We start from the raw sequence: 13,226 nt of genomic DNA, 5'->3' as shown, positions 1-13,226 counted from the left end.
TCATTAAAGTAATGCATACGTCCTTGCAGAGTCTATCCCGAGTTTTAAAACAAAACAAAGCCTTCCTGCTATCAAATTTTGATCAATTTCAGACTCAGTTGCCCGGAATTGAAGAGCGCATATTATAGCCTTTTAGTTCGCGAAGTTTAATATTTAGCACATTAATTATGATATAAGTGTCCCCTTCGTATAGATAGAGAGATTAAGATAATAGTCTCCTAACCCATGTGACTGTATAATCAATTAATATTACACATTCCATAGAACAAAATATTCGGATATAATCTTGTTTAAAAAGATTTATAATTAAAAAAGCTGGTAAATGTTGACAAAAGATTTGATTTAGTTTAAATTTAAAACATGAAATCTTTTAGCTCTTTCTCAAATCTAATTAAGAGTAATAACAATGTAGATTGGTTACCTTAAGGAACTATATTAGAGGGTATCTTCAAAGATATGCTCACATTGATTTTGCCAACCTGGAGATTGCTTTATGAAATGAGTCTTTCCTTTCATCCACTCATTAATTACCATAAATTCACCATTGCGCATTTATATTTTGCTCATTGATAGAAAACTCCCCATCAATTCACTACCAAGTATATATATATAATAAGCTGTTGTTTGTCTGTAGGATTGTACCAAACCAATGAGACTAAAGCTGAAACGATATAAATCAGTCACGTATATACCTAATCAAATTTGATGCCCTTCTAAATAATGCATTAATTTAAGAATGTTTTTATTACTGATAAAAACCGTTTTCAAATGGTTAAAAAATGTGTTTACACCCAATCCACTCTCATTGTTTGATTGAAATAAATAATATATATATATACATACACATATACACACACATATATAAAATTTTCTTTTTCCAAGTGGTGGGGTCCATAACCAACTCCATAAATTACATGCAGTGAGGTGATTCAATGGTATAAGAAAAGAACAAAGAACTGGCTTATGAAAATGGCAAAAAATCTCCTGAGATTTTAAGACGCATATTAATGCATATCGAGACATAGAACATGCATGTTACAGTTCTAACTTCGAATGGTCTGAAAGACCACTAGATGTTGGTGATGGTGGTGGTGAAATTTTCTCATATTGAGGAGGATTTTGAAATAGTATTGCTTTGCTAGGAGTTTAATCTTCAGAGCCCCTGGAAGTTGTTATATAATTTTCTTTTCTTTTCTTTTCAGACAAACAAAAAAAATTTCTGAGAAAATCCCGGAAAGCAGTAGATACTTTCTCTCTCTCTCTCTCTCTCTCTCGCGAATATCTTTATGAGCTGAAAATAAGGAAGGACTTTCCTTAAATTCAATTTCATATTTCGTACGTATAGGTGGCTGGTTTCAACTCCACATCATTTCAGATTTCCTTTCCTTGTATCCCGGTTTTTGAATTGATTCTTGTTACTTGTTTTAGATTTTGTGATCTTGAAAATTGGGATTCTTGTTATTTTTCTGAATTCTCTCATCTCGCCTATCATCAATTTGAGTTAAATTTGCTTCAAATTATAAAGTTAATTAGATTTATTATTAGCTTACATCACAACAAGGCACATACGTAATTAACAACAATACAGGAAACGAGAACAAAATTAATATAAGAAAAATCATTATGTGCAGCAACACAGGCAGTGCTAGTAGTGCAGGTGTTAGTGGTAGTGGCGGTGGTGATGATAATGCAACTCATATTTTGAAGAAACCAAAGCGTCAGAGAGTTCCCAAAAGAGGACCGGGAGTTGCAGAACTTGAGAAGATCTTGAGAGAACAAGAAAATAAAGTTATTCATCCTGACAAAGGCAAGCCCTAAAGCCTAATGCCTAAAGATTTCTCTCTTTTTTTTATATTCGTCTGTTATATATAATAATTAATCTATTCCATTATTTTTGTATTTTTAACAGGAAATAGTATTGTTCAGTTTGTCTCGGATCATCATAATAGTAATAATCACTTTAGTCCTCCTCCACCGCCGCAAAAGACCGTGCTTCATGGTAATAAAAGTACATCCTCAGGCAGAGGCAGCAATGGCGTCCGAATTGCTGGATCAGGCATAATTTTGCCTGAAGAAGCCCTGTTGCCCACAGTGTGGAATTCTTGCGAGTCAAGCATTTATGAGGAAGCTTCTAAGATCCCAGCTGGGTATCCAATTTCTACGAGCAGTTTTGTACATGGTTCGGATCAAATGCATATGCTTCAAAAGAAACACTCTCACTATCATCAGTACTCTTCTCCCACGGTATAATTCCAGCTTTTAATTTGTTTTATGATAATGTTTTAGCTTTAGTTCTTTCTTTTTATGAGATATATGGGTTGTCTAATTAATAATGTATTTGTGAAAGCAGATAAATCTTTTCCCACAATCTGGATCATCATCATCAGAAAACCAATCAGCAGGATTTTATGTCCATGTAGAGCCCCCTTCAAACCAAAGATCATCATCGCATCACAACCACTACTGCTCATCTCTGATCTTGCCAGAGGAAGAAAAGGTCTAAAAGACTCGTGTTTTTAGTCATGTTTCTCTCTTTTTTTTTTTTAAAGACTTTTTTTTTTAATACTTGCAAATAGTGTTGAGTCCTTCACTTTTTTTCTTTTTTCTTTTTTTCAGATTTTTTTTTTTTTACTTTGAGTGCTGTTTTTTGCTCATCGATTGGGGAAAGAAAAATAATTAAAAGAGATATATATTTTCAGTTTCCTTTATTTTTCTTTCAAATATTTTTCTTTATTTTTCTGTTGAACCAAATAAAGATTTGAGTTTCGTTGGCAGTAATTTTGATTTGTCTTGCTCTAATTAATTACTTTATAAATTAATTATTGATTGGATGAAAAATGAAATTCATCATCTTATTAATCACAAATACATACAAATCGATTTTAGATGGCTGGAACAAAGCGGCCAAGGACATTCTCCACAGGCTCAGCTCCTGCTCCAATATTCCACTGCCAAGCTTCTTCTCCTTTCACTACTGCCATGCACACGCTAACGCCCTCTTTTCCCAATCACACTACTAGTTCTGTACTTAACCTTCAACAAGATGAAACACTTTCGAGGTAATTACGTTTGCTTGCCTAATTGATTCATTCATTTATTTATGTATTTAATTTATTAATTCCTGATCAGGAGGGACTATGGAGCAATGAATGGCAATTTTCTTTTATTTGGTTCTCCGGCAACTCCATCCTCATTCATGATGACTCAAAATTCTCAACAAGATTTGTCCAAATATCACTCGTTACCTTTCCAAGTAAGCATGATACAAGAATTATTCATTATCTTTTTTTTTGCAATTTGGCATATATGGTGTTCGTGTATATTATATAATATCTATTTGTATTGGTTTAGAGTTGTGTTACGAAGGAAAGCGGCATGGAGGGCTCAGACTCAGACTCACACCAAAAGAAGAAGCCCTTCTACAGCTTCTTAATACCAGAAGAGTTGAGAGAGGAAGAAACAACACTAAGCTTAAACAACGAGAAACCAAGAAGGGAAACTATTGATCTTAACCTAAAGCTGTAACACTCTGCAGCAAAGCTCATTCAACGCTCATATGATTTATCATCACAAGTTTATAATTAATTTGGGAGCATTCTGTTTCCATCTCAAGTACCTGTTGCAGCAAAAAGAAATTGATATTCATGCAAGACTCCGTCAGCCGCCCCGGCAATTTACGCAGAAAGTGAAGATGTTATGTATATGACTTGTGGTATGGTAGTAAGTCTAGTTCTAGTATTCAGGTCGGAAAATATTTCTTTGGTTTGTTTCTTCAACGCACTCCGTGCGTTCGTTTTTCAAATGTGGATTCTGCGATGAACAAGAAAACTAACTCTAATTCTTACTTCATTCGAGTACAAATCAAAATTGTCATTAAATTGTCATTTACAATTTGAGCTATGTTTTTCATATCAAGTTTTTATCCTATTAAGCACTGCCTGACCGTGGATCAGTTTGACTTGGATAAATCTCAGATGCCTATGACCATATGTAATACAGTATCTTCTTCCATTACAAGTTAACCAACTACACATTAATATCGGAGAAATTTGTCACCTCAACTTGTTGCAGATGCTTACACTTCTTTCCCCCACACATTCTTCCCCTTTTCTTGTCCGTACAATCGTCTTTGATCTTTTCATATGCACATTCTGCACTTCTGTGTTCATCTTAACTTTGAATTGCTTGGAATAGAAAAAAAAAAAATTGAAGCTAAAGAATGAAAAATAAATGCGCGTAATCTCAAAACTGGTTAAAAGTAGTCAGCCTAGTTGAACTGTGAAATAAAGGTTAGTATGATCAAATAAATGATTAATTGATTATAGATATGTACAGGAGATTTTAAAAAAACAAAATTGGGATGCGGATACGCTAATAGAATTCCTCACAATCCCAATACAGAATAAGTTTATAAAGCCTCATTAGTGAATGGGATTGAGTCGCTGCTGCTGGTAAAAGTGTGGAGCAACCTCTAGCAGCCAGGAAGGATCAATGGAGATAACATTGCGCATGTACTGTCGGTCAGTTGAAACCAGGGAATGATATATAACCCACTTTGGATTAACCCTGCAAATCCAAAATTAAAAGATATAATATCAAAGATACAGCATTTGTTTAGTTTATTAGTGTCCACAAGCATAAGAAATGGGCAAAAGCCACCGACATTCTAAGAAACAATTATAAAATAATGTATGACATTCTAAGAAATAACTATAAAATAACGAATTAACATTTGATCTTTATTGAAATAGATCCTCGAGGAGCACAGGTCTCCCGAAGTTGACTGTATGAATTTATATTTTAATCTAAGATCCTTGCTTGTAAACATACTCTGATAAAATCCAGATAACTTTAAAATATCAATCGATTCTGTACACTGACCTGAACAACACCGATGATGGATGAATATAAACTTCTTGGGAACCTCTCACAGTCTTGTACATTCCACTCTGACTATATGCCTTCAAACAAGATAAACAACACAGATTCAATTAAAACATCAATGTAAGAAAAATTCCTGGAAGCCACTTTCATTTAACTAGTGAATTATCAACAAGAAGAGGGTAGAAGGCTATAATATATTTGTACTGTTAAAACACTAGGTGTACTTATAAAAATAGCGGCAATTAAGTTACTCACTTCTAAGTAGCATGCATTAGCAAAAAACCCAGCAGTAACTGCCTTTTGTACAACCTACAAGACACAAATAGTAGAAGTCATATTGTGTAGAACAGAGCAAAGCAGGTGGGCAAATAACATTTCAAATTTTTCTCATATTCAGCAATAAGAAATGAGGTAAAGCAAAGAGAGTACAATGCACTCTTGCTTTTAAGAGCTTGGCCTTGGCCTATATAATTACTGACTTAATTATACTGCAGCAGATTTCAACTAATTCTAACTTTTCATGATAGTGGCACACATTTGTTCTTCATTGATTAGTGAATCTGCCAGTACAAACGCACAATACTGGGGAACAGGTTACATGATATACAAATGAGCAACCAGCAGATGGTATGCATGTCCCCATTAACTTTGGGAAATCATAACGTGTTGAAATTCTCTCTAAGCACACCAGTAAAAGTGTCAAAAGACTTACTTGCATGTCACTCTCACAAGATTTCATCACTATGCCAATTCTTTGTGCAATTCTTCTGAGTTGTTCTCTAATTTCAATTACTTTTTTCTGCAATACCAAAAACAAGTGAAATTCACATCAACATGAGTAATATATTATCTATATGCAACAGATAATTGTATCTCAACAGGAATAAAGCTATGAAAACAAGAGTTAGTGGTGGAAGCCCAAAAAATGATAAAAGGAAAAGTCAACCATTTCTTAAAATGTTTAAAGCATCCAAATTAAGTTACGTACCATAGCATGGTAGTTTATGAAGTTCTTATGACACCAATGTGAAGATTTCCCAGACTGAAGAAAACCTTTGTAAACATTTAGGAATGTCACATGGTCACCCTGCAGGTATGAAAAAATAATCGATAAGCTACAGAAAAAATTATAAATGGCACTTGAATTTTTTTTTTCCTGTCTCAGTAGGCAAAGAATAGTTGATCAAATATATATATAGCACTTTTAAAATATTTTAAGACCCCTAAAATCAGATCATATGGAGACACTGAATCTTCATTTTCAGATGATGTAAAAAAGTTTGAGTGAATTTCGAGTGAACTTAAGACCGACCATACACACTTCAGTGCTAGATTTAATCACTGATTGGTGCAGCCACGTCAAAGATAAAACTCAAGTTAAAATGAAGATGAAATCTATTTAAGATTCGTAAATATTCGAACCAATTTAAGTTTCAGTCAAGTACCTCTGCAGCAGCAAACCTCAACTTGGCTTCATCCAGTTCCTTTTGTGCTCCCCTCCCAGAAACCCAAATAGACTGTAAAGAACAACATTTTAGTACAAACTAGAACTCAGCTGGATGGTTTAAATTTTTATAATCAGGTTAGTTGAATAATTCTGTAAACTAGAACTCACAATAGCTTATCTTTATTGTGTTATTATAGATAATTTATAATAGGCTGTATCTTATGGTAGAAGCTTTTTATCAGGCTAGTTACTGTTCTGCTTTCTTTTTGTTGAATTTAAGACAAAGTTTAAATGACTTGCACAAGGGAGTAATAGAAGAAAGTTTACTTGGATTGAGAGAACTGCAGAAATGGTTATAATCTCCTCTGAACATCCAAGTTCATTCGAAGACAAGATCATTTTAGAGATCATTGGTTCCTACAAAGCAATCAGATTCAAAATAAGCAATCAAAAACTTCAACTTAGATAATGAAACATCATGAGACAGAGGTCAAAACATATCTAGCAAATGAGTCCAACGATGAACTCCTTCAAAGATAAGTCAATGGTCAACCAGAACATCATTAAAAAAAATAATAATAAAAAGATCTTGCAGGAAAGAGAAAACATCAATGAAGTCAGTTTATTAAAACGATTGAGTTGCTGTGCTTAGTCCACTGATCCTATGTTGGCTTGGAAAAATAGATTGAAACCAAATGCATTAAGTCAAAAAAAAAAAAAAAAAAAGAGGAACAGTTATAGTACACAAAGAGGAAAGCACCCAGTCTTAAGGTACAGATGCTGGTTTTTCAAAAAAGTTTTAATTGCCTTAGTAACATAAGTTGATAACCTACCAAAGGAATCTCTGCAACTTGAAACCCAGTAGGCGAAGTAAGTTTTGCATCATCGTCAAGGACTCCAAGTGAATAAAGTACTTCAAGTGCTCGGATCATTGCTTCAGGTGGTGGAGATGCTGGCCAATCAAAGCCTAAGATATTATCTATGCCCAAGGCTTTTAACTGACATTTCAGCAGCATGGAAAAATTAGCATTTAGAAACTATAAATAAGAATCTTAGAAGAGAAAAGCTCATAGTTTCCAAGGAAACAATAAAATCATCACAAGCAGCACAGCATTACTCTGCTTTCAGCCAGTATCAGCTTCAGCAGCATGAGAAACCTGCCCGAAGCAATTCAATCTAGCATGTGATTGTGAGAATATCAAACCATGCAATCCTTGCAACAAATTACCTGAATTACACAGGAGACAAGGTTTGATCTCTGCATCTCCGGGATCCCCTCCGCAGGCATCTCTTTCACAAAATACTCTTCTGTGTATAGCCTGCTTTTAGAAACCAAAAGTGAATATTAAAAAAATTAGCTTCTGCCATAAAAAAAAGGAGATGGATGGTGTGTTTAAATATACATGCATTTAAAGATATCTCAATGATACAATAATAGCTTCAAACAGCTCTCAATCATTGTCCAAATTGTAAAACAAATACAGAGTATAAGAAACTCTGGGGAGAGGCCAGATTACCCCATGGCAAGGTAGAAGAAGAGACTCCAACAAAATATCAAGTAAAAGGAATATGAAGTAATGAACCACTAACTGACATCAGTGGTTAATTCAGATAATGATGTCTGATATCATTATGAAACACTATCATGATGTACATAAAACAGGAAAGGCAAGGTTTACTTTTAAGTAGGGAAAGAGTAACAGAAAAGTATACTTCATAGTAACATTGATCCTAAAGTTCAAGAGACAGAACAAATAACAAATCATGACAACACGTTCAATTTACATAACTACAGAAGAAAATGATTAACATTAATATAACTGCCTTTAATTAACCACCTGTAACATTTCCCTGGTCGAACTCTTCCAGCCCTACCAGCTCTTTGTCTAGCAGATGCCTTTGATATTGGAGCCACTACCAGATTTTCAATATCTGAGATCTATAACATGACAATAAGATGCAACTAATATACCAGCAACTGAAACTAATCCAAAGATTACATAATTTAAACATCAAAAGTAGCAAAGAAAATACCGGATTGTAGAACCGCTGTTTTGAGAAACCACTGTCAACAACATAAACAATTCCCTGAAAAGATCAGAAGCAAGGGTGGATCAGTGCACCACCTGTCAATTATAACATATTACATCCAAGGGGTACAACTCTAATTAGCAGTGATGATACCTCCAAGGTCAATGATGTCTCTGCAATATTTGTTGATATCACCACTTTCCTCTTCCCTCTAGGAGTGGGAGAAAACACTTGCTCCTATTATTATCAAGGAAGCAGAAAGGTGATGTCCGTAAATAAGAAGTTTGATGACGTTAACTCAAGGAAACCAGTTTATCAAACCCAAATACCTCAATACATCACTAACCTGTTCTGCTCGAGAAAGTCCCGAGTATAGAGGTAAAATAATCAATCCTGAAATGGATGACATAACATCATAAAATGTTTTAATAAATTCATTAGCACTAAAAACTAAGCTTCAAGATTAGCAAATTATCTTTTACTTCATACCTGAGGAGTTCTTTTTACTGGTTCGTGCTTCTTCAGTAAGCAACTGAATGGTGGCATCAATATCATCTTGACCGGTAAGAAACACCAGGATATCTCCCGGGGGTTCCTAAGCAACAATTAGAATGTAGAAAACAACTGTCAATGAAATACCACACAACAGTTCTGCTACTATTATAACAAAAGATCCCCTCTCTAAATGAAAAAATCTAATCATTATAAAAGAAAATAAGAAAACGCTTCTTTTAATATCAGAAGGGTCAAAATCTATTAAGAAAAGGGTGTACAAAAACAGCCTTAAATCAAATTTCACTACAAAAAAATAATTACATTTCAAAATGAGCACAATCTAAAGGCAAAGGATGAAAGAGAGATTCTCAATAAAATTGCATAAATTACATAAAAAATTAATCTGCAGTTTATTCAACAAGAAAACAACGAAAAAATTTAAAATGCCCAAGAATAAAACATCTGTAAGACCTTCATTTTAGCATGCCTTAGAGAGGTCTACTTCCTCCCAAAACCCTTCTATTACAGTTTAACTAAACGCATATTCAATGGGACCAATCTCTAACTTTAGCCTTCCCTCCTATTTCCCCAAATCTCCCAAAACAATTCAAAAGCTAGCACACTGAACAAAACCACGCAATGTCTCTGAAATAATACAAAAAAGATTGCAATGCAAGGTTTGATCTCCTTACAGAGGCTGACAGAAAACAGTCCGCTCATAGAGGCAAAAAAATTAAAGAAATGCCAAATAATAAAATTTAATGAACCTTATCATGAATTAACAAAACCGTTGAAACAGCTGCCTGAACATAATCTGAGACAGGCTCCTCAACATAGTGAATTTGTACGTTAAATCCTCTACCCTGAAATACAAGCAGATCCAGTGACACCACAGTTTTGTCATTCCCATTTCATATCATAAAGCCAGATAAGGGTAACTTCTATCGAAAGATACAGAAGTTGACTTCTAAATTACAAGATTGGAAAAAAATAGGACACATATGAGAACAAAGCAGAAAGAGAAAGTGAGAGAGAAAACATAATAATGCCAGAATGTCATACCTCTACTGAAAGGATTGCAGGCTCCAGTCTTGGTACCAACTCTACTCCTTCCAATCCTCGACGGCCTTTTCTGGTACACAGCAAATGGAAGATTTGAATATGCTTTTAAGATTATGCTACATAACATCTAATACTAATGACAGTTCCTACAGAAAAAAAAATAAAAATAAAAGATTTTTCGAGTTTAGCTCCCAAATTCCATTAAATATAAATACTGCATGTTAACAGCAACTAAAATCAGGATACGAAAGAATCAACAATTAGAAGCCTAAAAGATAACCTGGCATGAAAGAATGCAGACATTGATTTTGCTTCTATTGTAGCAGATGAGATAATAAGACGCAGATCAGACCGACGTCGTTGGATCTGAAATCACAATAATCATTTAACATTTAAAAAAAGAAAGAAAGAAAGGAAGGAATGAAGGAAGGCAAGGACAAAAAGAAAAAGAAAAAAAGAAAAAGAAGTACACAGACCCCAGCAAGACAAAATTAAAAAGCTTTTTTCCTCATAACAACACTTGTATCAGCCAGCAGCTAAAATTGATACCTTTTTCAGGAGGCCCAGCAAAATGTCCGTTGAAATAGACCTTTCGTGAGCCTCATCCACCATTATGACACTGCAACAGTTAAGAATATAGTAATCAATGGACCAGCAGGTGCACTAAATGTCAATAAAAGAGTGTTCTAGCTTTTCAATTCCAATAGCATGGTGTTGCTCGTGCAGCGACCAATGCCTGTTGCCTATCACTCATTAATGATATACCAGGCAAATTATTCTTTAAAACTTGAGTTCCAGACAGCTTCACTTTTGAGGGAAAGAAAGGATACGATTCAACAGAATTGAAGGCACTAAAAGAATCCCTAGAACCACAACAAGTACCTGTATTTCGTCAAAAGAGGATCATCCATCATTTCTCTGAGTAATACCCCATCCGTAAGAAATTTTATTGCAGTTAGATCCTGCACTGCCAAAGAGGATATCCCAGCATGCATAACAAAAATAATCACACCAAATATGCTGAATAGAAATAGTATATTTGAAGACCAGAAATCTTCAATTGAACACATGGTGGTATGCTAAAACTACGATGTACCAGTTGCAATTAAAGGTAAACAAAATAGAAGTAAGGACCTCAAATAAGAACTCAGATGTCTCACTTTATTTGTAAAATCTTCAAATCGAATTGTATAGCCGACTTCCTCTCCAACCTTGACTCCCATCTCTTCAGCCACCCTTGAAGCAACTGCCTGCGCATTAGTAACAACTAATATCAGTATTGGAAATATTAAAATAACTTAACAATTTTGCAAGAACAGGCGGCATTAGATATGAAAACCAAACTTAAGCATTTGGAATTTACAAAAAAATCAGCAGAACCAAAAGCATATCACTGGTATGTAAATAAAACCAAATTTTAGTTTGTCTTCCTCTCAGTCTATAGGTTTTATAAAGCCTTCATGTTAGGCTATTTAAAGGCATGAACTAAAACATACAGACAGTATGGATAAAAAAAAGGGAAGACAAGGCCAAATAAATTAATTTATCACCTGGACAGCCAGTCGTCTTGGCTGGGTGCATGCAATAACCCGCCCACCATCTGCCCAACCTGCTTCTTTGAGGTACTGTAATTTTAGCAGACAACATTTACCATTCAGTTTGAACAATCTCAAGAAGTCATGACCAACATCCACAATAACATACACTTCCAAAAACAATAATGCATAAATAGATGAGACCTCCAAAGCAAGAAGCTCGAAAACAGATTACAGCCAACTTGGCCCAGTTATTAGGTAATCGTCAATTCTGCTTTGTATAAAATTGAACAACGGCAATGTCATGGATCATGAATGAAAAGCTGGATAAACAAAAACCTATCTCTGAGGGACAACAAAATGCACACAAAGTTCTGTTTGGTTGTCAATGAAGCTGGAATGTTCACTTGTTTTTCATTTCCCCTAATTTGTTCAGAAACCAAATGTAAACAGCACAGTTTCCAGACACACAACGCTTGAGTGAATTAACAAAAATAATCCAATTAACAATTAGTATAAAGACACTAAAACCAACTGCAGAAAAGCAATTCGTTTAAATGTTCCCAGCCACATCCATCAAAAAGAGGAAAAAAAAAAATAAATAAACAACTTAAATAAGAAATTAATTAAGAAAAGAAAGACCTGAGGAATCTGAGTGGTTTTGCCGCTACCAGTCTCACCAACAATAATAGTAGCAGCATGAGTCTCCACCAAATAAAGGATAGCTGTACGGTACTTGTACACGGGCAATCTCTGCCTCTGTTTCTCAATACTGGCATAACCATATCTAAAACAACAGATACATATGCGTAGAAAAAAAAAATACATATAGAAACGTATGCTTTTGAGTGCATAACTTAGTGTGAGATTGATACCCGATGGACGAAGCGGAGGAGAGAGAGGATGACAAGAAAACGACGCCGCCTTCTTCATCGTCGAGGAGGCGAGGCTTCTCGGTGCCCGGTTTCCAGAACTGAGACATCGCTGCTGCCTGTTTCGAGTGAGATTTTCTTTTCGTTTTAGTAGAGAGAACAACGTTCAAACTGTTTGTACGGAGCACAATGGACCGGAGTGGGTCGCTTGGCTGGTCTAATTTTAGATGGATCATTGATGGGTAAGTGGGCCGGATTTTATTTTAGTAATAATAAGCATAGGTCCCTCATTCACGGAGTAATGTATATACATATATATATTTTGCATGCATACATGTCCATACTATCGAATTCCATTAAAAATCCGTTATTAAAATTAATAATTTAACTGTTATACCCCTAGTTTAAGAACAAAAGCTTACGACCTCATGATTTCCAGTAAGAAATTAGTTTTTAGTTAATTAGAACAATTTTTGTCTTGACTTTGACATCGACTTGGTCTTCAAAGATATTTTTTGGAAGTCTAAGATTCCGGCCCTTACTTTTGTCTCTAGTTACTCGTCTGTTAAATTGCAAGAATCTTCTCCAATTACACGTCTTCATATTATAAATTTTCCAAAAGCGTCTTTGTAGACTTCTAATTTATTTTTTTTGAAGATTAAAGTTGATCCCCCACATATGGTATGATAAAATTTAATAATTATATATATATATATAGGGAAATTTTTTTAATTCATGATTTGGAAGTATAAGAAAATTTTAAAAAATTTTAAAATCGTGCGGTTTTAAAGTTTAATTTCATAATGCTAATAAATCCTGCAGTTTTATAATTTTTTCATATTTTCCCATACTTTACATATATAATAATTTTTTAGTTCGGAATTTTAAACTGTGAAAAAA

The 13,226-nt window shown here is 34.4% G+C and overlaps 2 protein-coding genes across 8 annotated transcripts; one reads left to right on the top strand and one right to left on the bottom strand.

Annotated features, from left to right (window-relative positions):
* The first annotated feature begins 956 nt into the window (after positions 1–956).
* Positions 957–3,730, top strand: LOC112100777 (protein SPEAR4-like). 2 transcript variants are annotated; one of them, XM_024190366.1, is made up of 6 exons: positions 957–1,807; positions 1,910–2,244; positions 2,351–2,497; positions 2,887–3,059; positions 3,133–3,253; positions 3,352–3,730. In XM_024190366.1, exons 1-6 carry the CDS (start codon positions 1,624–1,626, stop codon positions 3,523–3,525), a joined length of 1,134 nt encoding a protein of 377 aa, XP_024046134.1. In that variant the 5' UTR covers positions 957–1,623; the 3' UTR covers positions 3,526–3,730. The 2 variants fall into 2 exon arrangements, with proteins under 2 accessions (XP_024046134.1, XP_024046133.1); XM_024190365.1 differs by having other exon boundaries at positions 3,130–3,253.
* Positions 3,731–3,829: 99 nt separating this feature from the next.
* LOC18053342 (probable pre-mRNA-splicing factor ATP-dependent RNA helicase DEAH9) lies at positions 3,830–12,541 on the bottom strand. Of its 6 annotated transcripts, XM_024190360.1 has the most exons (23): positions 12,330–12,541; positions 12,097–12,241; positions 11,470–11,544; positions 11,080–11,169; positions 10,802–10,881; positions 10,469–10,538; positions 10,200–10,285; positions 9,920–9,989; positions 9,625–9,720; positions 8,852–8,957; positions 8,709–8,755; positions 8,516–8,599; positions 8,366–8,419; positions 8,170–8,270; positions 7,560–7,650; positions 7,165–7,329; positions 6,659–6,748; positions 6,330–6,401; positions 5,873–5,971; positions 5,597–5,683; positions 5,140–5,193; positions 4,882–4,961; positions 3,830–4,566 (listed from the first exon to the last, which is right to left on the bottom strand). In XM_024190360.1, the coding sequence occupies exons 1-23, from the start codon at positions 12,434–12,436 to the stop codon at positions 4,422–4,424; spliced, it is 2,094 nt and encodes a 697-aa protein (XP_024046128.1). In that variant the 5' UTR covers positions 12,437–12,541; the 3' UTR covers positions 3,830–4,421. The 6 variants fall into 6 exon arrangements, with proteins under 6 accessions (XP_024046128.1, XP_024046127.1, XP_024046131.1 ...); XM_024190359.1 differs by having other exon boundaries at positions 12,097–12,461; XM_024190363.1 differs by lacking the exon at positions 12,097–12,241 and having other exon boundaries at positions 12,330–12,417.
* Positions 12,542–13,226: the final 685 nt, after the last annotated feature.

This window comes from Citrus clementina, unplaced genomic scaffold (assembly GCF_000493195.1).
Source record: "Citrus clementina cultivar Clemenules unplaced genomic scaffold, Citrus_clementina_v1.0 scaffold_2, whole genome shotgun sequence".
Classification (NCBI taxonomy): domain Eukaryota; kingdom Viridiplantae; phylum Streptophyta; class Magnoliopsida; order Sapindales; family Rutaceae; genus Citrus; species Citrus x clementina.
The sequence above is the reverse complement of the archived record's forward strand: the minus strand, read 5'-3'. Positions and strand labels throughout refer to the sequence as shown.

Excerpts from the sequence above, each read along its gene's own strand:
- LOC112100777 (XM_024190365.1), top strand. The coding sequence starts at position 1,624 with ATGTGCAGCAACACAGGCAGTGCTAGTAGTGCAGGTGTTAGTGGTAGT. Across the intron at positions 1,808-1,909 it reads AGTTATTCATCCTGACAAAG|GAAATAGTATTGTTCAGTTT; the intron begins GCAAGCCCTAAA and ends TATTTTTAACAG. Across the intron at positions 3,254-3,351 it reads ATCACTCGTTACCTTTCCAA|AGTTGTGTTACGAAGGAAAG; the intron begins GTAAGCATGATA and ends GTATTGGTTTAG.
- LOC18053342 (XM_024190359.1), bottom strand. The coding sequence starts at position 12,387 with ATGAAGAAGGCGGCGTCGTTTTCTTGTCATCCTCTCTCTCCTCCGCTT. Across the intron at positions 6,749-7,164 it reads AAGTTGCAGAGATTCCTTTG|GAACCAATGATCTCTAAAAT; the intron begins GTAGGTTATCAA and ends ATTGCTTTGTAG. Across the intron at positions 5,684-5,872 it reads TCATAAACTACCATGCTATG|AAAAAAGTAATTGAAATTAG; the intron begins GTACGTAACTTA and ends TTGGTATTGCAG.